Raw genomic sequence first — 27764 nt, forward strand, 5'->3', positions numbered from 1 at the left:
TCCGCTAGCTGGGCCCTGCTGCTCCCCTGCTCGGCTGCCTGCGGCCAGCCTCCCCTCTCTGCAGCCTCTTGGCCTTCTCCTCCTTTTATTTTATTATTTTTTTTCATTTGTATTTTTATTTTATCCCCCCTCATCGCACCGCTCCGCCGGGCTTTAATCGAAAGTTTGGCTCAGCCAAGGGTCCCGCAGAGGGTGGAGGGAGGAAGTCGCAGGGACTCCGCTGGAGAGGGAGCCTCCCGCTCCTCCTCCTCCTCCTCCTCCTCCTCCTCCTCCTCGCCAGGGCTCGTTTATTTATACACGCACACACACACACGCATGCACACCCCTCTGCCTTTTCTGCACACCGGGGGCCGAAGCGGCCGAGCCCCCTCCCGGGGTGTGCTGGGGGCTGCGATGCGCTAAAGGGAGCAGCCCTGGGGGCTTGGCCGCAGCCCAGCCCTGGCACAGCTTTCCCTTCCCTTTCTATTTTCTTTCCTTTCCCTCCTCCCCCTCCTTCGTCTCTTCCCTTCCCTCTCTTTCTCCTTTAAGTGGAAGAGCCTTGCCAGCTGGGGAAGGCTGGGAGGGCAGCGGGAGCCTCGGCAGGCAGCAGATAAAGGGCGCGGAGGAGGAGGGAGAGGAATTTGGGAACCAGCGCCCGCGGACACGCAGCACCAGAGCTTCCCCGGTGGGACCCCCACGCAAGGTAAGCCCTGGCGCTGGAGGTGGTGAGGGGCTTTGCTGCCCTGCAATAGTTTGGGGGCTGGCAGCCCAAAACGTCCTGCCAGCCCTGGGGAGGTCGGGATTCGGAGAGGGCGGCTGAGCGTGGTGGCATCCCATGGGACAACCTCTCTTGGTGAGCCCCTGGGGACCCTGCAGCTATGACAGGACCCAGGGGACCTCTGCTTCTCCCTGGGGAGCCCCCGGTCCCTCCCTGCACCGTGCTGGGCTGGGGGCTGCCCTTGTGTCTCCTCCCAGCCCGGTGGCTGTCACGGGCTGCTCCCTGTCCCCAGCAAGGAGACCCTCAGGTGGTGCTTGAGGTCCGGGCTTCACCCCAGGGCTTTTGCTGACAGCTTCCAGGCAGAGCAGTGTCAGAGCATCCAAACACAGCCGGGGGCATCACCTCTTCAGTCCCTGCTCCGGGTGGCCCTCCTGTCCCCAGGGGCTTGGCACGGGGAGGGACATCTGCAAGCCCTGCTCAGCGCCCCAGCTGTCAGCTGGGTATGAACCCACGGGGCACGGATGTGGGCAACCACTCTGCTGGCCCACGGGCCCCTGGTGGGCTGGAGCTGGTCTGGAGCAAAGCTGTGCTGGAACTGGAGCTGGGGACGGGGGTGGCAGTGGTGGCTGCAAGGCGGTGACAGTCACAGCGGGACTTTTTGGGGGTGCTGTGGGAAGAGGGCACCCTGCTCCTGCGCTCACCTGCCATGTCGAAATGCTAAGTGGCTCTACACGATTCGGGAACGGATCCGGGGGCTACGCCGGACACAAAGCAGATTTCAGAAGGGGGAAACCCGCAGTGCTTCCCGTGGGACGTGCTGGAAGGAGTGGGGCTGGCTGAGCCAGCACGGAGTGGTGCCCAGGGATGCTCGCGGGGAGGAAGGTTTGGGGAAGCACAGCAGGTGCTCGGGAAACCAGAAAGGTGGTGGAGAACTGAAAGAGGAGGTGGAAGAGGAGGTGATGGGGTTGGCTGGTTGCTGGGTGTTGGGGTGGCAGCATGAGGTCTTCGTGCACGAGGAAAGCTGGTTCTTAGGGGGGTGAGGGCACGCTGCCGGTGAGCTGGGTGCCTTCAGCCCTGCCGGGTTCAGGGTTGGGGTGAGGGGGGCGTGGGCACTGCCACCTGCATGCTCCCCTTCAGAGCTGTGTGGGTCTGTGACGGGGCTCCCACAGTGCTTGGTACAACTCCATCATGAGGAGAACAGCATCACGACGTCCTGCAAGGCTCGGGTGAGAAGAAACTGTCTCAGTGAGCACGGAGCAAGGCTCTCCAGCAGCAGGCACCGTGCCGAAGCGGGGCAGTGTTTGGAGGGTCAGACCCTGGTGCCCAACATCTTCCTGGGATGCAGCAGCAAAGGGCAGGGAGCAGAGGGGCAGCGGTGGCCGAATCCCCTGGGGACCGTGGGCTGGATGCGTCCTGTGGCTGCAAGGGAGGACGGGGCTAGGCACTTCTTGGAGTTTGTTTGTTTGTGCTTTAGCCGGGGAGAAGAAATCCCCTGGAGGGGAGTGTATAGACCGGGTATTGTTCCCTGAGAGGCTGGAACGGCTCCAGGAGGCTCCTTCCGCTCTGCCAGGCAGATTGGACGTAACGAGACTTGTTTTAGGGGTTGCCTAATTAGCCAAGTGCACCTCTGCCCTGCTCTGCCCTCCCCGGGGACGCCTCTTCCTGGAAGCTCTGCCCTTCCCCGGGCCAGACCCAGTGGGACAGGGACAGGGACACATGCCAGGGATGTGCAGAGGGGCACTGGGACAGGACACGTGCGGAGCAAGGGGGTCCCACGGGTCTGTCCCCTTCCCTACCAGGGCACAGGGGATGCTGCCTGTGGTGTCCTGGCCCCCAAACCCTGGTTTCTTGCCGCCCTTGGGACAGAGGCTGTGGCACAACTTGCCCATATTTCACCCTTCCTCCGTGCTATCACCAACCTGCAGGGCCAGAGGAGCATGGTGTGGAGAGCCCACACGGGCAGGAGTTTGGGAAATCTCCCACGGAGAGGCTGCTGCCAGCAAGCAGGAGCCATGGTGCAGGTGGTGCACGTCCTCCTGCATCCTCGGTGGGATTTGCCCTCCCCAGGGCACACCTGCAGGGTGCAGGGGCACGTCCTCATCCCCCCAGGTCTCCTCTGGCACCTCCACGGGGCTTGAAAAGAGTGGGGTCCATGAGAAGAGAAGGTTTGGAGAGGGCTGGGATGTCAGCAGGGCGCTGCACTGGTGTCACCCCCCAGGCTGCTAACTGGAGGGGGCAGGAGGAGCCCTCTCCTGCTAAGGACAGGGACTTCTCAGCTCATCCCCACAGCCCAGGCAGGGGACGAGGCTCTGGATGGAGCCAGGCGATGGGCAAGGCGCAGGGCCCCATCCTGCTCTGCCCTCCGCCTTCCCCCCTCCTGGCCCGGCTGCCATGCAAAAGAGGCTGTGACTGAAATCTTAATGCTACCGAGACGCAGCAATTGGCACCAATTAAATTGCTACATTCATGTTTGAATTGCTTTAACTGGCGAGACACACTGTCTTATTTATACAAAAAAATATGTTTGCTTGTGGGTTTGTCTGAACCGGGGCCAGCAGAAAATAAACCATTTCAAGCTCCGCTCTCTGAAAGCGCATTCTCCGCTCGCACGCTGGAAGTCACCTCGGTTTCGGTGTTTGCCGAGCAAAGGGCTGCAGAACAGAAACCCCGCTCTCCTCGGGGCCGGGCGCTCCTGGCACCTCGAGAGGGTCCCCCCGTGGCTGCCAAGTTTCTTTCTCCAGCCTGGGAGCGGTTTGGGAGAATATGGTCTGATTCGGGAAGGCGAATTTTGGCAGGCGCGGGGCTCGGTGACGATTTCAGAGCCGTGCTCGGGGAGGGCACGGGGTGCTGGCAGCTTGGGGGGGGCTTGTAGAGCATCAGCGCAGAGAGAAGCTGATTTTTTCTCCGTGACGAGGGGAGAGGAACTGTTGGGGGATGTAAAGGAGCCTGCGTGCAGGGCAGGGCGGTGAGGACAGCAAGCAAGGCTCGTGCTGCCTGGCCAGAGCACGTAGGAAGAGATTTTCCAGCAGGGAGGCGTTGCTTTTGTATCCCTCAGGGGACGTGCTTGGCTCTCTGCCCCCATCAGCCACCCCAGAGAGCCCCGTTGCTGCCCCCAGATTGTTATAAGGACTTGGGGGCCTTGGGGTGCAGTTGCCCCCCGGGCTCTGACCCCAGCTTGCAGCATGGCACAGCCACACCGGGGACCTGGTGGCTTCGTCCCCGGTTTGCAGCACGGAGAGGGGACACGCGGAGCTGGGTATGGGGCAGGGGGTGCCACCACCCCGCTCCTCCTGCCCACGGGTGGATTTGGGGAGGAGGGCGCAGGATCAGCCCCCGGCACCTGCAGCAGCAAGTGCTGGTCAGGCTCCATCCCCTCGCCTGCACCGCCGCCGTTTGCTCACCGCGCCCCGCTCCCCGTCCCACTCCTCCCCGACCGCAGAGCTGGCGGGTGGCTAATCCTGGCCACGAGAGCCTAAAGCCCCAGAACCAAGCGATTAAGCGCGGGTCCCTCGCAGGCAGCCGAGAAGAGAAGGGCCGATGCATCCCTGCAGATTGCGTCCTCCTGCTCCGCGTCTCACGGACATTTTCCGGCGAGGATCAGGTTCGCCGGGACGTGGGGCTGGGGATGCAGCCACGCACCGGCTGCTCCTGGAGCTTGGCTGGGGGGCAGAGGAGAGGAAGACAGCTCCGTCTCCATTCTCTCCCCTTGATTAGTGGTTAATTAGAGCCATCCAGGACCTCTGGCCCCAGCTCTGTTCCTGCCACCCTCACGTAGTGGTCGTGAGCAGTGATGGGGACTCTGTAGTGGTGCTGGGGGCTGTTTTCCCTGAGCTAAAGACTTTTCTTTAATTGTTGCTGGAGTGAGCAAAGCCCTGGGGTGTCCTCATCCCTGCATCCCCCCAGCCCCTCTCTGCTCCCCTGCATCTAGGAGAAGCTTTAGCTGAGAGGACGGGGACGCCGAGGTCCCTGAGGGACCCCCAGCCAGGGGACAGAGGGGGCAGATTTCTCTTCGAGCCGCCGCTGCCAGCCAGCCCCAGCTGGAGCTGCCTTTTCCTGGGGTCAGCAGCAAAGCGCTGCCAGGAGCTGTGTGGGTGCTGGCCCGTGGTGTGCGTGCCCTGCACCCACGCTCATTGCTCACATTGCTCACACGCTCGCAGTGTGGCCCCCCGAAGACTCTGCGCTGCCAGGGCTGAGGAGAAGCTGGAGGATGACCACGGGCAGCCCCGCCGGGCTCTGCCGCATCCCTCAGAGCAGCCTGGTGGAAAAGGGTGCCAAGAAAGCGCAAAACGCTCCCGAGGGGCCCAATCACACCCCCAGGGGGGTCATTGTGCTGCAGGGGGTGAGATCCAGGGCTGAGCTGACCCCATAGCCCACGTCCAGCTCGAGCATCCCAAGCTGTGCGATGCCACAGCTCGGTCATGGTGACCAAGGGGCAGGATGCATCCGGGGCAAGGAGCAGGCAGCCAGGCACCTCCATCCAACACCCTGCCCTCCTTCCCAGCCCCAGGTGAGCCCCAGCCCCTTTGTCCCCCCCCTAGGGTTTTCCCACAGCCCAGGCAGAGCTCGCAGGCTCGCGGGAGCAGCCCCGTGCCCGGCCTTCCACAAGTGGAAGCGAGGGAGCATGCGTGGCGAAAGGGCCACGAATACCAACACTCGGGGCTGGGGGATTATTTATAACGCTGGCCCTGCTCCAAACAGATGTTTCGCTTTATTTTGAACTCGCACTAAATAGGTCACTCATTTCCTCTCTCTCCCATGGGCTTAAACCAGAGGGGGAATGCGAGGGGACCGGGGGTGAGAGCGCAGGGCTCGCCGTGCTCCCACGTCTCCCCGTGCCGGTTCCTCGCCGTGCGCACGGAGGGCTCGGGGCACAGTCGTATGGTGATGGAGGTTGGCTGGACCCCCTGGATGGGGAGGGAAGAACCATGACCCCATACAAAAAGGGGCTGTGTGGGGTTGGTGCCCGAGTCCAAGCCCTTTTGGAGGCTCCTGACCCCACTGGAGCTGAGTCACGCCGCCAGGTCACCCCCTGCAGCCCCCACACGGCTTGGCAGCACGGAGCTGGCTTTTGGCTGCCCGACAGCTGCTGTCAGAGCTGCCCAGGGCAGGAGAGGCTGCTGGGCTCACCCCTGCACGGCTCTCATCTGTGGTCTCGCCACCGTGTGTCTCTTCTCCAGGTGCCACCAGAGCTGGTTATCAGTGGCTGTCATTTTAATCCCTAAATTCACAGCCAGCACAGCCAGAAAAACTGCTCGGAGAGCTCAGGTGTTCACAGTGCTGTCTGCTAGTGCAGCTGAGGGACAGGGTTTACAAAATCCTCCTTGTAGATGAATACAAGAAGCCCCCAAGCCCAGGCACGGTGCAACAGGCACCCAGGTTTCTGAGCATCCCTTGGTCTCACCAGCACGTGGGTGAAGTGTCAGGACCCCTTTGGCACTGGCAGGTGGCCGTGCAAGGAGGTTTTGGCCCCAGGGATGGCCTGTGGGACCCCGGGGACTCCCCAGCCCCCCTGGTTTCAGCTTTCCAACCTCTGCGTTTTATCATCAGCTGTTTACGGGGCTGGTCGACAGGCTCCCCATGTGTGCACGCCGCCTAATTCCAGCCATGTGCTGGGAAAAAGAAAAAGGGCTCTGTGATGATAATCTGGCCTGTGAGTAAACGTGGTGTCATGGGAGCCGAGGGACCCCAGAGGAGAGATGTTGCAACTCCGGCCAGTTCCAGCCAAGGAAAAAAAAAAGAAAAAAAGCTTGGTTTTATTTAGATTAAAGGGTGGGAAAGAAGCAGTCGCGGAGGCAGGGGGGAGGGTGGCAGAGAGAAACAGGGCAAGCCGAGGAGTTTCAGTGCTGGACAAGCAAAGCTGGGCTCTCAGGGGCCAGCAGCCTTTGCTTGGGGAGCTCTTTGCCTTCCAAAACGATGACGGGGCCCCCCCAGGCCAGGAGGAGCCCCCAGAACCCAGCTGTGCATGGCATTGATCATGGGATCCACGCGGAGCTTTCCTATTGCGCATGGGCACCCGTGATCTCACTTAATGACTCAGATGCGTTCAGACAAAGAAGAAACGAAGGGTATTTGACTTGCCGCTAATTCACACCAGATGTCCTTCGCCTGCTTGGCAGGACCGTGGGGCCAGCGAGCGTGGTGGGAGCACCGGGAACTGCAGCCCGGCTGGAAATGGAAAGGCAGGGGAAGAGCGAGGGCAGCCCGATTTGCAACCCCAATTTCCAGCAGGCAGCACGTCCCCTTGCTGGTGGAGCTCCATCTGAGGAGCAGGGGGCTGCTCTGCACCTCGCAGGCACCCAGAGCCTTCCCCTTCCCCACACAGAGATTTGCAGGCTGGTTCCCAGCTCCTGCAGCTCTGGGGGTGCTCGCAGGGCCCCCATATGGATTCTTGGCATGGTTGTAGGGGAGAGGGGAGAAACATAGTCGAGGCACACTCAGGCAATGGGCAGAAAATCGTGGTGGTCCCCTTGGCATGGATGCCCACCGGTGTTGATCTCCCATGGTTTAAGGATGTTGTAGGGCTAGAAATGGACACATCCCACATGCTCACACTACTCACAGCTACAACTATGATGCTCACACCAGCAGTGACTGCTTCATGCACTGAGATGCTCTGCTGGGACACCATGCCAAACACATCCTGGGGGCAGAGGGAAGGGGGCTCGGAGGTGTGGCAGGGCATGCCGAGCAAGGTTCCTGCCTTGTTACCCCAGAATGTTCAAGACAGAGCCCACACAGCATATTTTGGGCATTAGCAAAGGCATATTTGCTTAGTAACATCCTTGAGCAAGACATAGGTCTGGGAAAATGGGAATAAATCAGTAGGTTTGGTGAGGCGTGAGGGCCTTAGCAGGGTGCCGTGATGGGGAGGAGCGGCAGAGATGGATGAAGGAATGGTCCTGCCTGGGTTTTTGGGGATCTCCCCCAGCAGAAGCTGGATGCAGCACTTGCACTTCCTCACACCCAGCGCCCCGGGCCTCACCCTGTCCGGCTGCAGAAACTCCAGGCCAAGTCCATCATCCCTTGGCCACGAGCAGGAGGGAAGGCAGAGGAGAAAGCCGAGCTCCCATCCCATTTGGGAGGCAGGGAAACTGGCGCATGCTGCTGCAGAGAAGCCACAAAATCATGAGACCGGGAATCACGAGACCTGAGCTCTGTGGCCATGGCCGTGGTGTTTGACCGCTCCGCTCCCACCCTCCAGCCTGCGTCCTGCTCCGTGGGGGCTCAGCACCATCCGGGGAGCCCCATGCTGTGAAAGTGCAAGGCCAGAGGTGTGCAAATGTGCTTTCAGTGGGCGCCCTGGCAGCCCCCATGGTGCTTGTCCCTGGGACACGTTCCTGTCCCCAGCACTGGGACTCCCAGGGCTGGCTCAGCCCCGGTCTCGCCCACAGCTCTGCCCCTCTCCAAGGGCTCGGTGCGGAGGAGGCGATTCCAGACGAGAGATAAGGGCAGACAGCAGGGCTTTATCTCCTGGCGGGGAAGGTGGCGGTGTCTGCGCCTCGTCTGGAGCCCCTTGGTGCTGGGCGCAGCGCGGGGGCGAGCAGGGCCATGGGGCCACATCTCCTGGGCAGCCTGTCCTGCCTCCAGCCACCCGACCGCCCTCCCCTCTCCAGCCAAATTCCTCTCTTAGAATAACAAACAGGCAGCTCGAGTGAAAACGGACGGCCTGCCCTCGTGTCACAGTGCTGGAGAGGGGCCGAGGGAGGGTCTGTGCCTGCGCTGGGGACCTCTTCAGGGAGGAGAGGATGGCAAGGGGATGGGGACCCCGGTGGCAGGTTGCCAGTGCCACCAGCGCTGTGCCAAGGGCCTGGGAGGTAGCGCTGGAGATGCCAAGCTAGGACCTTGCTCATGGCATGTCTCACGGCTTGAAGATGTGCAGCTGATGGTTCTTGGGAAGGGTGTAGGAATCTGGGGGTCCATGGGGCTGTTCTCACCCATAGGGTTGGAGGAGATGACCTGAGGCAGCTGAGCACCACGTTGGTGTGGGTCCTTAGGTGTGATTACATCTGTGTGCCTGGTTTGGGCACCTCCTCCTTGTCCGGCACGCATAGGGTGCACCTTGTTCCTCTTGCAGAGGACGAAAGCTGAGGCTGAGGAAGGAATCAAGTGCTCTCAAGGCTGGCAGTGATCGGGGTGAGTTTACACCCCTTGTGAAATGCCTGTTTGCACAAAGTGAGCACAGGTCTGTGTGACGAGGAGAGAAAGAAAGGTCCAGCCGGCTGCTAAGCAGGCTCTGCAGCACGGGCTGAGCCTCTCACCCGGCCAGAGCAGACAAACAAGGGAGAGGTCGCTGCTGTTTGCGAGACGTTGCCACCCTCCTGCTCTGCTCGGGAAGGATCTCCAAGAGAAAAGCTTTTCTGCAAAAAACAGCAGTTTCATTAAAACCAGCTCTGAATGCCGGGGAAGCAGCCAGAGGCAGCGGGCGGGGGCTGCGGGGCTCTCGGTGCTCGCTGTGATGCTTCAGAGTGGGGTGAAACCTCTCCACGGGGGCAGAGGGAGCCTTCAGCAGGGCCCGTGGCCACAACCGAGGTGCTGGACAAGAGCTGAGCACGAGCCTGGGGAGATCTCAGCCATGGGCAGGCAGAGATTTGGGGGGTGGACGCAGCCTGGCTCCTGCATGCAGGCAGGGAGGGCTGAAAGGAGACGGTGCCAGTTGTTCTGACAACCTTGACCACTGGATAATGGATGAATGGCATATCTCTGTCAAGGAGAATTGGGAAACAAAGCTGATTGTTCTCGTGGCAGCGCCTTGGGGCACCAGGCAGATTAGGTTGTTCGCCCTCCTGGCCTCTCCTGCATGTCGGTGGGCGCAGAGCTCTGTTCATTTACAGCCTGAATTTCCCCTCCGTCCTTTCATCCCATCCACCCCTAGCTCCTTCCCGTAAGTGCTCTCACTCCCTCCAGCACACACAGAATTCAGGACTCACAGAGGGGTTTTATGGAGAGGGAAGCTGCTGAGTAAGCTGGAGACCTGCGAGGGTTTGCTGGTAGTTCGGGCTTTTTTTTTTCTTTCTTTCTTTTTTGAGCCAAAGCAAGAGAATAATAAAAACATCTGACAAGTGCGCGTCATTTAAGAACCATTTCCTCCCAGCATCGAGCAGACAGAGACACCACTTCAGGGCCAGGAGGCAGCAGAGCCACTCGGTAAGGGACGGTGCCTGGGGCTGGGCCAGCAAGCCCCCGATTGCCACCAGCCCTGGGCAGGCAGCTCCTGGGAGCTTCACCTCGGGGTCTGCCTTGGGAGCAGGTCCAAGATGCCCATTTTGCCAGGTTCAGGAGCTCTGAACCCCAGCTTTGGCTCTGGGGTTCCCATTGCTCGCCCCAAGGGTCAGCTCGCCCACAGCTGGCCCAGTCTCAGGGCGCCCTGAGCCCAGCCCGTCACCCCGTAACATCGGGGACAGACCCCACTGCTCCCAGCATGGGCTGCTGGTTGGCACCAGGGAGGGTTTGACATGCTCTGCAGAAAGGGCTTTGAGAGAAATGTCGATAAAAGGGATGCCTGGATGAAAATATTCCCTTAAAATACATATTTGGAAAAGTGAAATACGAGAGACGTTTTTTATTTTTTATTATTTTTTATTTTTTAGTTTTTCTTTGGTCTTGTTTTGTTTTGTCGAAAGGAGCAGAAAATGTGGGAGGATGGCAGGGGGGATCTGTTTTCTAGCAAGCTTTATCTCCCCGGGACTGAGGGAAGGAAGGCAAGCGGCCGATCAGAGGGAGGCAGAGAGGCAGGGCTGAGCAAGGGCTGACACCACCCCGGCAGCCTCCAGCTCGAGCCCTGTTTGCTGGCAGGGAATGCCTTAAATCTGCTCCCTCAGCAGATCCAGGGCGAGGGGAACCATGTCACCACCAGGAGGGAAAGGCTGAAAATTGAGGAGAGAGACAGGGGGTGGAAAGGGGACCCCGGCCCCGCAGTGCTGCGCTCATCCTGTACTGATCTTGGCAGGATTTGGCCGCCGGGCCGTGGAGCCCACCATGCTGTGCCCCTCTCTGAAGGCTTCGCTGCGGCTCCTCATCCTCACCGGTGAGTGGTGCGGCTGGGGAGGTGTGTGCAGGATTGGGCCCTGCCTGGGGATGCTGCCCAGGGATGCTCACAGTTTTGGGGTGATGGGCAGGAGGTGGTTATGGCACGGGGAGGCACGGGGGTGCTCAGCATGCGCACTCTGAGGACCTGCGGCCACTGAATCCTGCTGAGTCCTACAGAGGGGTGGACACCTAACCCTAACTTGACCCTAACCCTAACCCTGACCCTGACCCTGACCCTAAGCCCACCCCTGGGGAGCACATTCCCTTTCCCAGCCCCACGGGGACATCTGGGCGAAGCGAGGAGGCCAGGAGAGCCCTGGGCAGCCATTCAGGAAGACCTCGGCTGCTCTATTGCTTCCATAGGATTTCCTGTAAGGCTTTGCTTGCAGTCCTTTTTCACTTTCCCTCAGACGGACATTGTTTCAGCCCAGACTGTGTCACCTCTGACACCGTCCCTGTGGAGGGGCAGCCAGCGGAGCAGGGAAGTGCCTCACCTCCCGCCCTCCCCGCTCAATTCACTGTCCGAGCTCCTGGAGGTGCACCTGGGACCTTCCTCTGCCCAAAAGACAGGCTCATTTTGGGGCAGTAGCACTGCTGTCCATATGGCAGCTCCCTAGGCTATCGAGACGAGCTCATAGGATGCATAAAAGCTAAGAATTTGAGCAAACATTTGGGATTTGCCTAGATCACCCCCCACTGTCCTCACCAAGGATGTCCCTTGGGGTGGTCAGCAGCAGGCTGAAGGGTGTCCCACCAAGGTCTGCGTTGGCAGGACTTTCCTGAGGACACACGTTGGGAGCCAGCGTGGCTCTCCTTGGGTTCGAGAGGAGCCCGGTGACGTTTCACCTGGCTTCTCTCCCAGGTCTGCTGGAGGTGACGACGGGTGGCAGCGGGCTGCGCATCGAACCCGAAAAAGCCGAGCACGTCCTTAGCCTCCACAGCACCTTCTCCCTCGTGTGCTACGGGGACGGCGCGCTGGTCTGGGAGTGGGACGGCCAGCCTCTCACCGCCTCGCTGGAGCACAGGGATGGGGTTTTTGTCAGCAACCTCACCCTCAGGAACGTGACGGGCCGTCACACCGGGGAGTACGCCTGCACCTACAGCCCCGACCAGGCTCCAGAGCAAGCGGAGAGGAAAGCTATCTACATCTACGTGCCGGGTAAGGGACAGCGCATCCTTCCCTCTGCATTTCCCTGGGGTTTAGCGACCAGGAGGAAGAGGGGTTTGAATTATGGCTTTGTCTCCAAGCACCTGACCTCCCCAAATCCTTACCCTGTTGCAGGAGAGCCCCTGTGGCAGGCTGTATGGCTTTGGCAGGGCTCTGATGTGCCATGCCATGGGAGAGGTGCATGTGTCCCACGCTGGGGCCAGCAGGGAGGACTCAGGCAGCTTGCTGTAACCGGTGTGCTCTCCCTCCCGCAGATCCCTCCCTAGCCTTCCTCCCCACAACCACCTCTGAAGAGCTCTTCATCTTCATCACGGGCTACAAAGAGGCCGTCATCCCTTGCCGTGTGACCGACCCGCACCTGCAGGTCACCCTCTATGAGAAGAAAGTGGAGAACCCCATTCCAGCTGCTTATGACCCGCAGCAGGGCTTCAAAGGCTTCTTTGAGGACAAGACCTACTACTGCCAGACAATCGTGGATGACCAGGAGGTGGATTCAGACACTTTCTATGTCTACAGGATCCAGGGTGAGCTGCCCTTACCTTGGCATCCCTGCGTACCTACTGTGGCTTTTCCTTCAAACCAACAGGGGTGGGACAGAAAAGCTGCCCCCATCTCTCCTTATTCCTGATCAATTTGGAGGCTGAATTACAGAATGTAGTATCTCCCCTGTCTCCATCACAGAGTGAGTTCCTTTATTAACCTTTATTCCTTTCCTCGGCCCTCCCCACAGTCTCGTCTGTGAACGTCTCCATCAGCGCGGTGCAGACCGTGGTGCGTCAGGGGGAAAACGTCACCCTGATGTGCACCGTGAGCGGCAACGAGCTGGTCAACTTCAACTGGGATTACCCCCGCAAGCAGGTACGTGCGGCGCCCCCGGCCTTTGTCTCACGGCCATCACCCATCAGTACCCCAGAAAAGCTCGGGAAGCTTCACCCCACGGCAGAAGCTGTGCGATGCTGCTGCCCTTCAGGGAGATGGGGAGAGCCTTGGATGAAGGCTGTCTCAGTGGTTTCTGGGGGTGTATGTTCTCTGTCCCCACTGCAGCCAGGCCAGAGTCTTCTCCCCTTTCTCCTGCCTCCTTGTGAGCCCAGCTCTCTAGCTCTGTTGGCACAACACGCTCTTGACTCCCCAGACTGTATCTCCTGTCCCCATTTGCAGGCGGGGAAGGCTGTGGAGCCAGTGACCGACTTCCTGCCAGGGTCCTCCCACGATATCCGCTCCATCCTCATCATCGAGAACGCGGAGCTGGAGGACAGCGGCACCTACGTCTGCAACGTCTCTGAGGGCTACCACGAGAAAACAGATCGGAAAGACATCACGGTCCAAGTGATCGGTGCGTCGCTGCTGTGCGCTCAGAGCCAGGCTGCCCCGGGACAACACCCTCTGCCCTCTGTCCTTACTAACCACGGCAAAAAGCCAGCCCTCACCCCACAGCATCCCACATCTTGGCTTCAAAACATCCCAGCTCCCCCGTCGCACCTTTTGGGATCCTTTAATCCACCTGAGGGTGTGGGTGAGAGCTCTCCTGTGTGCTGTTAGGTGCAGTTGTCACCTCCCATCTGTACCTGTGCTCCTTTCCCGTGGGTTAAGAGAACCTGCTCCATCTTTACAGGGCAACAGCCTTTTCTTTCCATGTTACCTTCCCCTGAGCTCCCACCCACACTCTCCTTCAGCATGGGATTGAGACCTTGAGGGATGGGCCTGGAGCTGCTCCATCACTTCTGGATGCTCGGGGTGTTTTGTCCCTGATCCATGCCTATCCGTAGGGGTGGAGAGGGGCCCGTGTCTCTCCCTGAAGCCTGTATTCTTCCTGCCCCTCCTCAGAGCGTGGCTTTGTGAAGTTCCACACCCAGCTGGCCAGCACAGTGTACGCTGAGGTCCACAAGAGCCACACCATCCAGGTGGACCTGGAGGCCTACCCACAGCCGAGCATCGTGTGGCTGAAGAACAACAAGACGCTGACCATGGAGAGCAGCAGCGAGTTCACCATCACCAACAGGAACCTGTCCGAAACCAGGTGAGCTCCTCACCAGGGGGCAGGGAGGGGATAATTCACGAGGCAAGTTGGGTGGTCATGGGGTGATGGGTGAACACTGGCCTTTCTGTAGGTGGATTTTGTACATTCAGTACAAAATTCTGTACACACTGTGTCTTCAGGTACCAGACGTCCCTGGTCCTGGTGCGGGTGAAGCAGGAAGAAGGAGGATTTTACACCATCCGGGCTGCCAATGAGGACGATGTGCAGGAGCTGTCCTTCCACCTGCAGATAAATGGTGAGGATGTGCGCACAGGCATGGGGCTGAGGAGTGTGGGGGCAGTCCCAGGGGATGGCTCCAACCTTTGCTGCAGGATTTTCAGGCTGAAGCCTTTACACCTGCAACTACAGCTTCAGGGTGGTTTGGGTCAAAAGAGAGCATTAGAGTAAGAAATACGCTTACCTGAAATATCTCTCACTGGGTTTCATATCAAGGGGGACAGGGAGGCAGTGCAGACACCAGCAGTTTGGCCTTCAAGCATTATCCCAAGGCAGTAGATGCAGGTGTGACAGATGCAGGAGTGTCCAGGACTCCCCTCTGTGGACCCCCTGCTCTCCAAGCAAGCTAGATGGGGACGTGTCTCCTTCATGACCACCTCAAACATTTCTCTTATTGCTGTTAGGTTTCAAATGTGAAACATAATCGCTGTGATGAGTCCAACCTCACTTTGTCAGTCCTGGGCCATGCTAGGGATCCAGAGGGAATCAACTTCTATTTCTAATCTGCATTCAGAGTGGAGGATTAATTCCCACCAGTGTCTCTTGGTTCCAGTGCCAGCCAAAGTGGTGGATCTCAAGGAGAACAGCAGTGCCACCAGTGGGGAGCAGACCGTAACGTGCTCTGCTGAAGGGATGCCCCAGCCAGAGATCAGCTGGTCCACCTGCAGTGACATCAAATGGTAAGATGAAGCCTCTGGGAACTTCAATGATCTCGCATTTATTAAAATAATCAATTATTTTGTTGCATCCCATGGTGGTGCATGGGTCCGGCTGCCTCTTAGGTGCTTTTATCCTCCCCTGACCAGGTGCAGCACCAAGGGGCAGCCCACCCGGCTGCTGGGGAACGACTCGGCAGAGATCAGCCTGCAGACCAATGCCACATACCACAGGGAGCTGCAGGTGTACCGCGTGAACAGCACCCTACAGCTGCACCGTGTGGACGAGCCCCTGCTCCTGAGGTGCACCGTGCAAAACTTCCTGGGCACCAACTCCCAGGACATCACCCTGGTCCCGCACGGTGAGCACGGTGGGAGGTGGTCGAGCTGGAGGTGGGGAGAGGGGTTCTTCTCTCCTGGAGGTGCTGGGAGCCAGCACCGTCCTCTGATAGCCCTCAGAGGCAGGAAGCCTGCCCCAAAGCTTGAAGTTTCTGCCCAAAATGAAGCCTCCTTTGAGCTGAGCAGGAAAGGCTGCCCCAGGAGGAGTTTGTAGCCCCCGTGTCCACTGGCCATAGCTATTCTCCTCCCACCACTGAGCAGAGCTATCCCTCCAGGGAGGCAAGAACACCTGAAGAGGTCCCCAGTGTCTTGTTATTAGCCCGAGGGTCACTAGATGGTGCCACGGACCCAAACATCCCCTCACTGTCCCAAATACGAGAGAGGATGGTCTGAGGCCAGGTCTGGAGCTGCCAGCTCTCCCTCGGGGCAAAAAAACAACACCCTAGGCTCCTTACATTCTCCTGTGGTCAAACTTCTCCCAAGGTTTTTGCTGCTCCCTTTCCCCAGCATGCCCAGACCACGCAGGGGTGGAGGAGTCTGACTGTTGTCCCTGTGGTTATCGTTGTAGCCTTGCCGTTCAAAGTGGTCATCATCTCCGTCATCCTGGCCTTGCTGGTCCTCACTGTCATCTCCCTGATCATCCTGATCGTCCTGTGGCAGAAGGTAAAAGAGGGGAGTGTTTGCAGGCTGCTCTGGTGGTACCCCCATGCCAGGGTGGATGGGAAGAGCAAAACCGTGAGCTCCTGCTGGCATGGGCCTGATCATGTCCCACTCATACCAGAGATCATGGTCCTCCACAACCCCCTGCAGTCTGTAGGCTAGACGGGGCAGGCAGCAATTGCTGCAGGGAACGAAATCTCCCTGACAAAGCCCATCCACATCCCCTATTCCCTCCCTGACCCCCCAGCCTCTCAGATCTCTCTTGCCTCTCTGCTCCCCTCTCCAGAAACCTCGTTACGAAATCCGCTGGAAGGTGATCGAGTCGGTCAGCTCCGATGGGCACGAGTACATCTACGTGGATCCCATGCAGCTCCCCTATGACTCCAGCTGGGAGGTGCCCAGGGACAAACTGGTGTTAGGTAAAGGTTCCCCGGGTCCCGCTGGGCTCCCGGCAGTCTGGGGGCAATGGGTGTGGGTTTGGGATCTCCAGAAGAGCAACCCAGGCTGGGTACTGTGATCCTTGGAGTTATGGTGTGGTCCTGGGGCAGAGGGGCCATCTGGGAAGCCAGCTGCTCCCTTTGGCAGGAGGCATCGGGTGATTCCTGGCTGTCCTTCCCTGCGGCTGGCAGCTCCTTCCTTTCCCAGCCTCACCACCAAACACCATCACCCTCCATGCCCACCATGCCCACCATGGCTGGTGCCATTTCAGACCATGGACCTGCCTTTTCCACAGCCCTCTCCTATCCTCAGCTCTCAGCGACCACCACCAACCTTGTCTCCTCGTTGTCCCCCTGCAGGACGCACCCTCGGCTCCGGCGCTTTTGGCCGCGTGGTGGAGGCGACAGCCCATGGCCTGAGCCACTCGCAGTCCACCATGAAGGTGGCGGTGAAAATGCTCAAGTGTGAGTCCCCCCCTGCCACCCTGTCCCCCCGTCCCAATGCTGCGGGGCCGAGCGGTGCCCACCGGCTCCCCCCCAGTCCCATTGCTCACCCCGGCTCTGCCCCACAGCCACGGCTCGCAGCAGTGAGAAGCAGGCCCTCATGTCCGAGCTGAAGATCATGAGCCACCTGGGGCCCCACCTCAACATCGTCAACCTGCTGGGGGCCTGCACCAAAGGGGGTGAGTGAGCATGGGGGGAGAATTGTGCAAAGAGAGAGTGAGTCCTGATTTCTGGTTCAAAACGGCTCGTCCTTCCCCTAGGAAAGCCTTGTGGGGCTCTGAAGCCTCCCTTTCCAATGTGCTTGGGAAAGCAGGCATGTTTTTGTTAATCCCACCTACCTTCCCAGATACTAATTCCACGTCCCAAAAACGCTCAGTATCAGAGAAACAGCTTTTCCCCGTGGCCCTGGCCAGACATCCCGCAACCCCGTAATGTCCCCGAGGGACAAAATTCATCAGGGTGCTGTCTCCCCCCAGGGCCCATCTACATCATCACGGAGTACTGCCGCTACGGGGACCTGGTGGACTACCTGCACCGCAACAAGCACACCTTCCTGCAGGCCTACGGCGACAAGGCGCGCCGGGAGGCCGAGGCGTATGGGAACACGGCCAAGGAGGACCATGTGCACAGGTGCCTGGAGAGCTGTGCTCACCTCCTCCCTGCTGACCACCCCATCATAGCCCCAGGGGACGAGTATCCAAGAAGGATACCTGTGTACTGATCCTACAGATCAGTAAATAAATGCTGGCCCAGAATGGGAGCACAGTTGCCCACCTTGTTACCTTGAGCCCAACCAGCCACCTCCAAACGGCTCCTGGCAGGCAGGGATTTAGCAGAGGCAATCTGTGTGTCCTGGAGGCTGCTTGCTAGCACACATGCCTGCTGCTCCATGCCAGTTGGGAATATTCCCTGGCACCGTTAACTTTACTCGCATAACCGTAGCAGTGAGTACAGAGAAGGCTTTCCCAGCCGTGTCTTAGCCCTTGGAGATCCCAGCTGTGCATTTTCAGGGCAGGTTGTATTGCTACCATGCCCTAAGGGAGAAGTGCTAGAAGGAGTGCAGTTGCACAAGAGGTGCTCAGAGGAAAGGGAAACAGTCCTCTGTCCGGTCACCAGCTGTAAGAGGTGCGGGCACGTCAGTGCAGAGAAATGTTCCCATGGGAAGTTAGAAAGCAGCATTTCCTTCCAGCAGGCCAAAATACTAGCAGAGTAGAATAGTGGTAGGACGCCAGCACAGCTGCCCCCTGCTCTTTCTGCTTGAAGGCAGCTGATATCTCCCTAAGCACACAGTGCTGTGCCCCAAGCCCCAGGGTCTTCCTCCTGGGAGGAGGTCCCCAGTGCCATTTGCACATCTCTGATGCATGACACAGAGCTCCCTTCCCTGCTGCGGGATGTTTCAGAGCTGCAGATGAGGGTTCAGGAATTGCAGTCCTTCAGGTCATTTCCCCCATCCCCTGCGTCTCCTCCTCCCCCTGGGCCTGAACAGCCTCTTTTCTCCCCCTCCAGTCACCTCTCCTTGTCTGTTGAGAGCGATGGGGGCTACATGGACATGAGCAAGGATGACTCCCTGGATTACGTGCCCATGTCCGACATGAAGGGCGAAGTCAAGTATGCTGACATAGAGTCCTCTAACTACGGCACCCCGTACGAGCTGGACAGCTATTCCCCTTCAGGTAACAGCTCAGACAGCGAGAGGGAGAGGAGCGTGGGGCTGCTGGATGCCTGTGCTTGCAGAGCTGGGTGGGCCACATTGCAAAGTCACCTCTGGGACAAGTCCTGCAGTGGTGGCAGATGCCTCATGGTGGGAGCCCCCAGCTCTGTCCCTTTGTCACTGGAGGCAGAACAGCCCCCATAGGGCTGAGCCTTTACTAGTGTCAGTCCGTGAGTGTGCCAATTAACGCTGAAAAACGTCTCTGCTTCTCCTCCAGCCCCTGAAAGAACAGACCGGGTGACACTGATAAACGAGTCTCCGCTCCTCAGCTACATGGACTTGGTGGGCTTCAGCTTCCAGGTGGCCAACGGGATGGAGTTCCTGGCTTCCAAAAATGTACGTATGTGGGCTGGTGCCTTTGGCGGTGGAGGTGAGGAATGCTCTGCTGTGCCTGTGGTCAGCTCCAGCTTACTGTCCCCTGCCCATGCTGACCTCCACAAGGGAGAAGCAGCCATGCAGTTGAAGAGCCTCTGACCACTTCTCTTTGGAAGTACAGCCCTGGGGATCAGTGACAGCTAACCCTGACATAGACTGAGCTCCAGGCCTCCAATTTCCTGCCTCTGATCTCCTCCAAGCCCCATACAGCACAGCAGTGATGTTATATCATCCCCCTCTGCTGGGATGGCCAGCCCCAAACAGCGGTGGCCTCCCCGTCCTAAGGCACAAGCCACTCCAGAACAGAGCTGCAGCTCCCCATGGACACCCCTATTGCACCACATGCTCTAAGCCTTCCCAGGCCCCATCAGAAGTGCTTGTTCAGTGGAAATTAAGCCACCAAAGGCTCTGGGGGCTTCCTAAGATCTGGCTTAGCCCAGGGCAGGCAGTAATACAGGCTCTCCATGTGAAACAGCACAGAGGGTAGGAATAAGAGACAGGGTGGGGATGGCATGAATGACATGCTGAGGGAAATTCTTGGCTCTTTGCCTACAGCCAGATGTTATGATCCCAAAAATTGCTTGGTCAGTGCTCACCCATGGAGTACAGGAGCTCCCAGCTTTCCACATTCACGCTTTGCAGTGGTGTAACATCTAGTGGCCAAAGCTTTGCACCATCGCTGTTCCTAGAGGTGGAAGAGATTCCTCCAGTGATGTGAGGAGACTCCTGTCCCTGCAGCTACAGAAATGGGCTAGTGCTGGAGCTGGGCTCCTCCCCTGGGCTGTCTGGGTGCCCCTCTCAGTGCCCTGCCTCTCCCTGCAGTGTGTGCATCGCGACCTGGCTGCCAGGAATGTCCTCATCTGCGAGGGGAAGCTGGTGAAGATCTGCGACTTTGGCCTGGCAAGGGACATCATGAGGGATTCCAACTACATCTCCAAAGGCAGTGTGAGTACTGAGAGCTGTGCAGCCCAGGGTTTTGGGCCTGGCACCACGTACACCCCCCCTCTGTGAGCCTGTCCAGGAGCTGTGCCAGGGCAGCACTCCCAGCTGATGGTGTTAACCAACAGCCACCCCTCCTGCAGCTGATGTGCTCTGCACGCTGTGGAATAGCAGAACTGCATGCCTTTATCACCAGGCTCTTACAGAAAAACCTGGGCAGCAGCAGCAAAACTAAGGACTGTGTCCTGTAAAGGGTTGAATCCCTTCCCTGTGTGGTGCTGAGCCCAGTCCTGAGCTGCAGGCAGGAGGGGGGCAAGGTTAGGCGGCTCGACAGTGGTGCAGTGAGTCACTGGCCACTCTGGAAGAGGTTCACAGACTTCTGCTTTAACCACTAGACCACAGGGTAAGAGGAAGTGTTTTCCTGTGAGCAGCTACTTTCCAGAAAGACATCTCCAATCTTTCGAGGCAGAAGAGGATGAGGCTGATTTTGAGCTTCCCCAGAATCTTCCCCGTGCTTTTAACAACAGCGTGTCCTCTCCAGAGCTGGGCACCCAGGAGCATGTAACCCTAAGCAAAGTAGGCCGTGTAATTAGCCCTGTTTTAGCAGACAGGGAAACTGAGACTAGGGGAGCTGAGAGTGTTGCCAGGCCCCTCAAACCCCATTCTTTATCTACTCAATGAAGCACTCAGCTTCTCGCCTGCTTTGTCCCATTTGCATGGGACGGCAGCCAAGTGCTGAGCGTTTTGGCCAGGAGGCCTTCCTGAAGAGGGGCTTGGGTTTTGCAGTCCAGCCTTGGCATAGCTGCTTTTCCTTCCAAAATGGGAAATGAAACTGGGCCCCTTTGCAATCCTTCCTGGAGATTATTTTGGTATTCATTGTGCAAGCAAATCCCTGGAACAGCAGAGCCAGTACTGCACACAAGCTGATCATAGAATCATAGAATCATAGAATATCCTGAGTTGGAAGGGACCCTTAAGGATCATCAAGTCCAAGCGAGGCTCCTTCTAGTGCATCACTGAGAGTACGAACAGGAAAAGCTGGAGCTTCATCTCCTTTCTAGTCATCCCACAGCCCTCTCCAGCCTAGTCTCAGGTTTCCAAAGTCTAAATAGTCCTGGACCCCCTCTGGGAGCACTGTGGTCATGTTGTGCAAGTCAGTGAACTTATCCCAAGGACTAGGGAGCAGAGATGCACACCATGACAGCTCATTATGTCAGACAGGCTGTTGGCCGTGGTGGCAATGGATGTAGCACACCTATTTTTCCCTCCTGCCTGCTGGGTTCATCCTGTGCTAAGAAAGAGAGAGCTGGTCCCTCCAAGAAGTGGCTGACAGCAAATGTCTTGGGCTGACAGGCAGCTCCCAGGGGTCTCCTCTGCTTGTAAACTGAGTGTCAGACTCTCCCCTGTTGAAGCAAGTGCTGTAGATGTGGCTGACTCTCTTCTTAATCCATTTTTCCTCTCAGACCTTCTTGCCCCTTAAGTGGATGGCCCCAGAGAGCATCTTCAACAACCTCTACACCACCCTGAGTGATGTGTGGTCCTTTGGGATTCTCCTCTGGGAGATATTCACTCTAGGTAAGTGTCCTGGAGACCTTGGTAGTGTTCATAGGAATGGTAACACGTTAGCAGGATCCCTTCCCAAACCGAGAGGGTAGAAATCCATTCTAATCTTCTAATCCCTACCAGAATCACTTTATTCAGTATCTCCTTTTTTCCCATGCTGACATTGCTGTTTGGAAGTGAAATGAAACAGGAAAGGTAAAGAAAATAAAAAAGGAAACCTTGGTGTGAAACGCATGATGGTAGGGTGGGCGGCAGGCTTTGCACCAGTCTGATTCCCTGCTCTCCCTTTACACCCAGGAGGGACTCCATACCCCGAACTGCCCATGAACGAACAGTTCTACAATGCCATCAAACGTGGCTATCGGATGTCCAAGCCCACCCATGCCTCCGATGAAATGTAAGTGCTGCCTCTATGCCTTTCCCCTGGGCCTGCCCTGCACAAAGGACGGGAGCATCTCTGCCTCTGGTTTCCTGCTAAGCCACCAGCGTGCCTGTTCTTCCCTCCTGTTAGCTACGATATCATGCAGAAGTGCTGGGAGGAGAAGTTTGAGATCAGACCGTCCTTCTCACAGCTGGTGGTGCTCATGGGGAACCTCTTGGTGGATTGCTACAGGAAGGTATGTTTGAGGACCCTGAAATAGGGGGACAGAGCGGGTCAGTCCTCTGGGGAGGGTGCTGCCTTGGTTAGGGCACTCACTTAGGGTTTGGAGACCCTAATTAGTGATTAGTAGCGGCTGTGCCAGAGGATTTTGTTGGGATTTGGGCTGTGTCGGTTTGAGCAGCCAATGGAGGTGCTTTGGGCATCCCGGGGACGTTGCTGAGACAACTGCCATCGCCAGGCCGGCAGCTGGTATCTCAGCAACTGCGGAAATCAGGGCTGGCAGGAGACCAGAAAGCTGCCTCCGACTGATATTTTGGAGCTGCAGAGTTGTGCTACTGATCTCTCGTTTAGGAAACATTCACGAAATGTCTGTGCTGGAGTCAGGGTAGCTAAACCCCGCTAGATGTCAGCCCCTTTAGAAGAAGCCTAGCAGCCAGGGAAGGCAAACACAACGCCGGTGCCCTCTCTCCACTCACAAAAACATTCCCATCTTTTTGTCAACCCGCCCTGCGGGAGCAGAGGTACCAGCAGGTGGATGAAGAGTTCATGAAGAGCGACCACCCCGCTGTTGTCCGCACGAGACCCACGATCCCCGGGCTGAACAACACCAGGCTCACTCCCAGCTCCCCCACCGGCAGCATCCTCTACACGGCCGTGCACCAGAACGGGGGCGAGAACGACTACATCATCCCTCTCCCCGACCCCAAGCCCGAGGCGGTCTGTGACCTCCCTCAGGAGGCCTCCATCAGCCGTGCCAGGTAAAAAAGGTCACTTCTGAATGCTGTCCCTTCCCAGGATTGTCCAAAACTGAGAAAGGTGGGGCTTAAGAGCAAATGGGGATGCCCCACTGAAGGATAGACCCGGGGTGGGTTTACCGGGAGAGAAGGAGGGCTGTGTGACCCCCATCTGAGGTGCTACGACCTTGCATGAGACCCCAGGGATGGAGGTGAACCAGAGGGCCTCATTTCTCTCCTCCTCGTCTCCCTGCAGCTCAATGCTGAACGAAGCCAACACATCGTCTACGATATCCTGTGACAGCCCCCTGGGCACCCAGCAGGACGAGGAGCAGGGATCCGATCCGCAGCTGGGCTGCCAGGAGCCGACCACGGGGCACCACGAGGTGGAGGAGAGCTTCCTCTAGCCAGAGCTGGGCTGGTGGCACCCCCATGGCTGTCCCAGATGTCACAGAGAGACACTGCTTGTCCATCGGGACATCCCCGCCTGTCCCAGCCTTCCTCCTTCCCTCCCATCTCCCGGAGCGGGGCGGGGGATTAGAGACATTTCCCCCATTGCCGTCCCCTTCCCTCCTTACGAAGAGGTGGCTGAGTGCCAGCAACCTCGGGATCACTGCCACATCCTCCTCGGCGATCACACCGCGGCAGGAGGGAGACATCTCACAGCCCAATATCTTCTTTTCAAGTGGAAGGCGTGGGCCGGATCTCGGCGAGAGCCACCGCTTTCTGTATAGCTAAGAGGATGCTCCAGCCCCTTCCCCATCCCTGCCCTTCAGGTGGCAATGGGTTTCAGCTCCTCTGCACCAGCACTTCTCTGACGGTCTCAGCGCCAGCCGCACACCGTGGTTCTGTGAAAAGCCACCGGGACAGACGATTTCCTTGGAGCCCTTTGCTGGGGTGTAGAGGAGCCGCAATACCCAGCTCCAGCTGCTGGGGATCAAGAACACGTGGGGAGGGCTCTCCTCCAAGCACAGCCAAGGCCTGGACAGACCAGGCAGTCTCGGAGACACCGAGTCACTGTCTTCCTAACCTTCCAAACCTCTCCTATGGAGGATGGAGCAGGACAAGCACTGCAGGTACCCGTGGCTCTCTGGCTCACCCTGAGCCATTCTGTGCCCAGCCAGGAGCCCCAGGGGCACGCCAGGAACCCAGCACGCTCTCACAATGACTCTGTTGTAGTAGCAAAGAGGGCGGTGCGGTGGTGGTGTTGTCTGCGTGGACACTAAGCTGATTATTCTCCGCCGAAGATTTAAAGGGAACAAAATATATTAATCCACTAGCCAGGGCCAGTATAAGGAAGCGATATGGCTATTCATTAATCTTCCACTGCCACTAAGCCCAGCTCATCTGCTGGGAAATTTTATAACCCCGTTGGCTGCAAAATGTTTATGCCTTACCTTTGGGAAACAAGATCTCCCTCGTGATAGACTGTTCACCCAAACGCCGTCCGTCCCAGGACGGCAGGTCTCACCAGTCCCTCCCGAGTCATAGCAAGACTACTGGGAGCAATAAGGATGCCAGAACACCAGCCCAGGGACATCACAAAAGACAGAGAGGCTGGGAAGCCGTTTGGCCATGGCTGTAGCATGTCTCATGCCCTGCCACTTTGGGGGGCCAGGCAATCCCATTCGCAGCTTGCCAGGGCCGTGGGTGAAGTGTTGTAGGGAGCCAAGCAGAGCAAGAGGAATCAGGGAGGATTCTTCTCCCTCGGGAAGTGTTTTGAAGGGCAGAGACCTTCCTCCTGCTTCTCTCCTCCTTCCTTGCTTCTCACAGGCAGGCACAGGACCTCTTGTGCTCTCAGCTGGTACTTGAATGAGGAGACTCAAAGCAGGAGGAACACCGGGCTTTTGAAATCAGTCGTGAACCCCACCTCTGCGGAGATGAAATCTAGACCCCAAAAACTACAGCTCTGACACCACAGAAACCAGCAGGTTTTTCTAGCAGGTTTTTTTTTTTTCTTTTTCCCCAAAAGGAGAAGTTTCGCCTTGCACAGAGCTCTGTCTGCAGCATGTCTCCAATCCCATTAACCCCTTTGCTGCCCTATGCATGCATATTTCTCTGTGCACCCTACAAATCCTATACAGGCAGGTTTAAAAATTCAATCAGCATCTTTTGGATTTCATCCACCTCAGAGCCACTGAGTTGTGTTTGTTTTTTTTTTTTTTTTTTTTTAATCTGAAACTTTTGCCAAAAAAAAGGAAAAAAAGGAAAAAAACAACCAGCAAAACAGCTTCTGTCTTAAGTTGTCTATCGTTGCAATGCTGCCATTTATGCAACTAAAAGAGGAGCAGATATTTCACAGGCTGATGTCCTTGTTAAAATGTGAACATAAGAAATAGCACTTTTATTGGCAGCCCGTGGAGCATATTTTCAGCCCTCGTGGTCAGACGCCCCATCATCTGTAGGAAACACACTGTGAATGACAACTGTTTTTCCGTGCTAGTTCCTTCTGCCTGTCATGAAGGAGCCATCTTCTGTGGTTCAAGAAATGATCCTAACTGTGGAAAAGCAATAACTTGTGCGATCCTCGGGGTCAGACCACTTTGTTTTTCTGATATGTAAGGTGCTTGGTAGGATGCTGCAACTTGAGCCCATGGGGTGGCACATCAAATCATCCTGATAGTCCGTCTGCACCAGCTCCGTTTTTAATTTGTCCTTCCCTGCCAAGGATGACCAGAAGTATCCAGTACTCCAGTAAGGTCAAGTCTAGACCTCACAGAGGGCATTAATACGTTCTGGTCTGTACTGGATTTGTGTTGCCTTTTCCCAGCCACAACATACTGGTAGTTTGCAGTCATCCTCTGACCAACCTTAGCACCTAGTTCTTTCTACTCTTCCAGCATCTCTAACCAAGATACTCCCTGCTGTTCCAGACATTGGGTCATCAGCACATTTCATTAAGAAACTGTTATTTTTGGGGGCTGGACTGACTAATAAAAATACTAAATATTTTTGGCATCAAGAGCAACCCTAGAGAGCTACTTTTACTACCTCCATCCAGCCCAAAGATTTCCCCATCAATTAACTCCTTGTTGCCCTCCCTTTGGCCATTTGCTTATTCACTTCACAAACCCCATAATAACTCCATCTCATATAGCTGATTTACTAATTTCCCACTACCAAACACTACCCCACAGTCCTGAAAGAGGAGATCTATTTCTTCTCCCTGGTGGGGGAGCTCAGGTATCCTGTCCCATTAGCTGGGCATTAGCTGCACTCGGATGCCTATTGCGTTTTATCCCACTCGTACATTTATTCCAATTATTCTTCACATCAGAACTTGCTCTGGCTGCCAGTGGGGTCAGATTTCTCTTCCTTCTCAAAGCAGGTACGCCAGTCCCTTTGCATATGGTACTGTTCTGCACTCCAGAGAGGTGTGACCAAATATTTGCCCTTGGCTCTGGCCCTGCAAGGGCCAGCTCCTGCACTTTGCGGTACTTTCCCACCCTTACTCCACTCTTCCCACCACACGTTTTGCTAAACACCCCTGCAGCCCAAGCCAGGCAAACTCTCCTCAAAGACAGGGCAGAAATGGTCGGCTCTTCTGGGCCCAGCAGTTTTGCAGCCACGGGTTCTCCGGTGAGATTCTGAAGGGAAGCAGTCCCTCTGGGTTTTTAGTTTTGATAATCAGTATTTTTTGTTTGGGTGTGTTTTCGTGTTTAGAGGTGGACCCAAACTGAGTGCCCCCCAAAGGGACACGAGCCACAGCTTGGGCCCACCTCTAGTGCAATATCTTTTATCTGTAGATTATATTTTACTCTGCAGCTGTTGCATCGTTATCAGCACCAGTATATGCATAATCCTACTGCCAGTCACTATTTCATACATACCTACGTGTATCCCAGAACCTAAAGCGACACTCTGGTGTCTTTCTGTGTTCAAGATGCTTCTCGGATCGATGTGCGTGCAGGTTTTCAACCTTTTGTCCTCCTCAGTTTGAACATGTTGCTATTTTTCTAAGTGAGAGTGTCCCGTTTAGTGTTTGTTTGTGTTGCGTTAAGAAATCTAGAGCACAGCGGACTTTACTTGTAACTAAATTCTCTCTGTTCACCTGTCAAGGGGACTGCAAGGAGCCCTGTGGGGCGTGCAGGCAGAAGCGCAGTGCAGATGTGCGGCCGGGGGAAGTCAGCCAGAAGCAAGAAATGGCTCTTCCCCTTCTTCCCTGCCAGGGCTCCGGGCTGGGGCAGGCAGCACCGCTCAGCAGGGTACTGGGCAGTGGGTTTGGGCTGCGGGGAAGCCCCAGGTCTGCCTGTGTAGAGCTGGGCGGATCTGCACAAGGGGCTTTCTCAGACATCTCTGTCTGGGGGCTTTTTTCTAAAATGGCATGTCAGCTAACGTGCTAAGGAGGCAAGCCCCATGCTCCCACCTGCAGGTGCTTGGCTCCGCTCCCAGGAGCAGTGTGGCTGCTTCTCCGTGCACAGCACGGGACATCCAGGCACCCCGGGCAGGCCAGCTATCTCTCCAAGACCAGATTTCATGGGTCAGCACTCGGGGTGCTGGGCTCCCAAGCGTAACTCCCACCTTTCCATCAGTGCTGAAGTTTCTGGGACGTGCAAAGATGGATCCAGATGGCTTTCACAGAGGCAGGGACATGCTTTAGCTCCAGAGGGAACTAGCAGGGGTGGGAGGAGGCAGGGAAGCCAAGTCTTGCTGGGAGGTCTGCAGTGTCCCATTGTTCCTCCTTTCCTCCTTCATGGATGGCACTGGAACTGTAAAGACCTGCAAAGCTTGCCCAGAGCATGCCCTCTGCCCTCTCCCCTTCCTGCAGTGCTGGCATCGCGCTGTTACTCTGCAGCATCTCTGAACCGAAACAGCTCCTGCCTGCACTGCCTGTCAGAAACCACCCTGAGGGCAAGGCAAAAAACAGAGTTCGGACTAAGGTACCAAAGAGTTAACGTTTTCCTAGGTTTACAGATGTATTTGTAGGACTTGTACTATGTCACTTCTATAGCCATGAGATATTATTTTTATGCTGTAAACTTTTACAAATACATTTTTAAAGAAAGAGTTTAAAAATAAAGATGTTTTTCTTTTTGGAAAGTGCCTTTTTTTTTTTTTTCTCCTGTTTTTTTTGTTGTTGCTACCTGCTCCCGCTCAGAT

General features: G+C 57.0%; 1 protein-coding gene across 1 annotated transcript; it reads left to right on the forward strand.

Annotated features, from left to right (window-relative positions):
- Positions 1 to 287: 287 nt before the first annotated feature.
- On the forward strand, positions 288 to 27698 carry PDGFRB (platelet derived growth factor receptor beta). Its single transcript, XM_082771382.1, has 23 exons — positions 288 to 682; positions 10644 to 10721; positions 11586 to 11882; positions 12146 to 12415; positions 12622 to 12749; positions 13050 to 13224; positions 13716 to 13908; positions 14049 to 14164; positions 14699 to 14825; positions 14952 to 15163; positions 15709 to 15803; positions 16087 to 16219; positions 16598 to 16702; positions 16810 to 16920; positions 17218 to 17371; positions 18248 to 18414; positions 18670 to 18788; positions 19650 to 19772; positions 21230 to 21341; positions 21627 to 21726; positions 21841 to 21946; positions 22450 to 22688; positions 22921 to 27698. Exons 2-23 carry the CDS (start codon positions 10673 to 10675, stop codon positions 23069 to 23071), a joined length of 3282 nt encoding a protein of 1093 aa, XP_082627508.1. The 5' UTR covers positions 288 to 682; positions 10644 to 10672; the 3' UTR covers positions 23072 to 27698.
- Positions 27699 to 27764: the final 66 nt, after the last annotated feature.

The sequence above is a fragment of the Aythya marila genome (assembly GCF_965140915.1).
Source record: "Aythya marila genome assembly, chromosome: 14".
NCBI lineage: Eukaryota > Metazoa > Chordata > Aves > Anseriformes > Anatidae > Aythya > Aythya marila.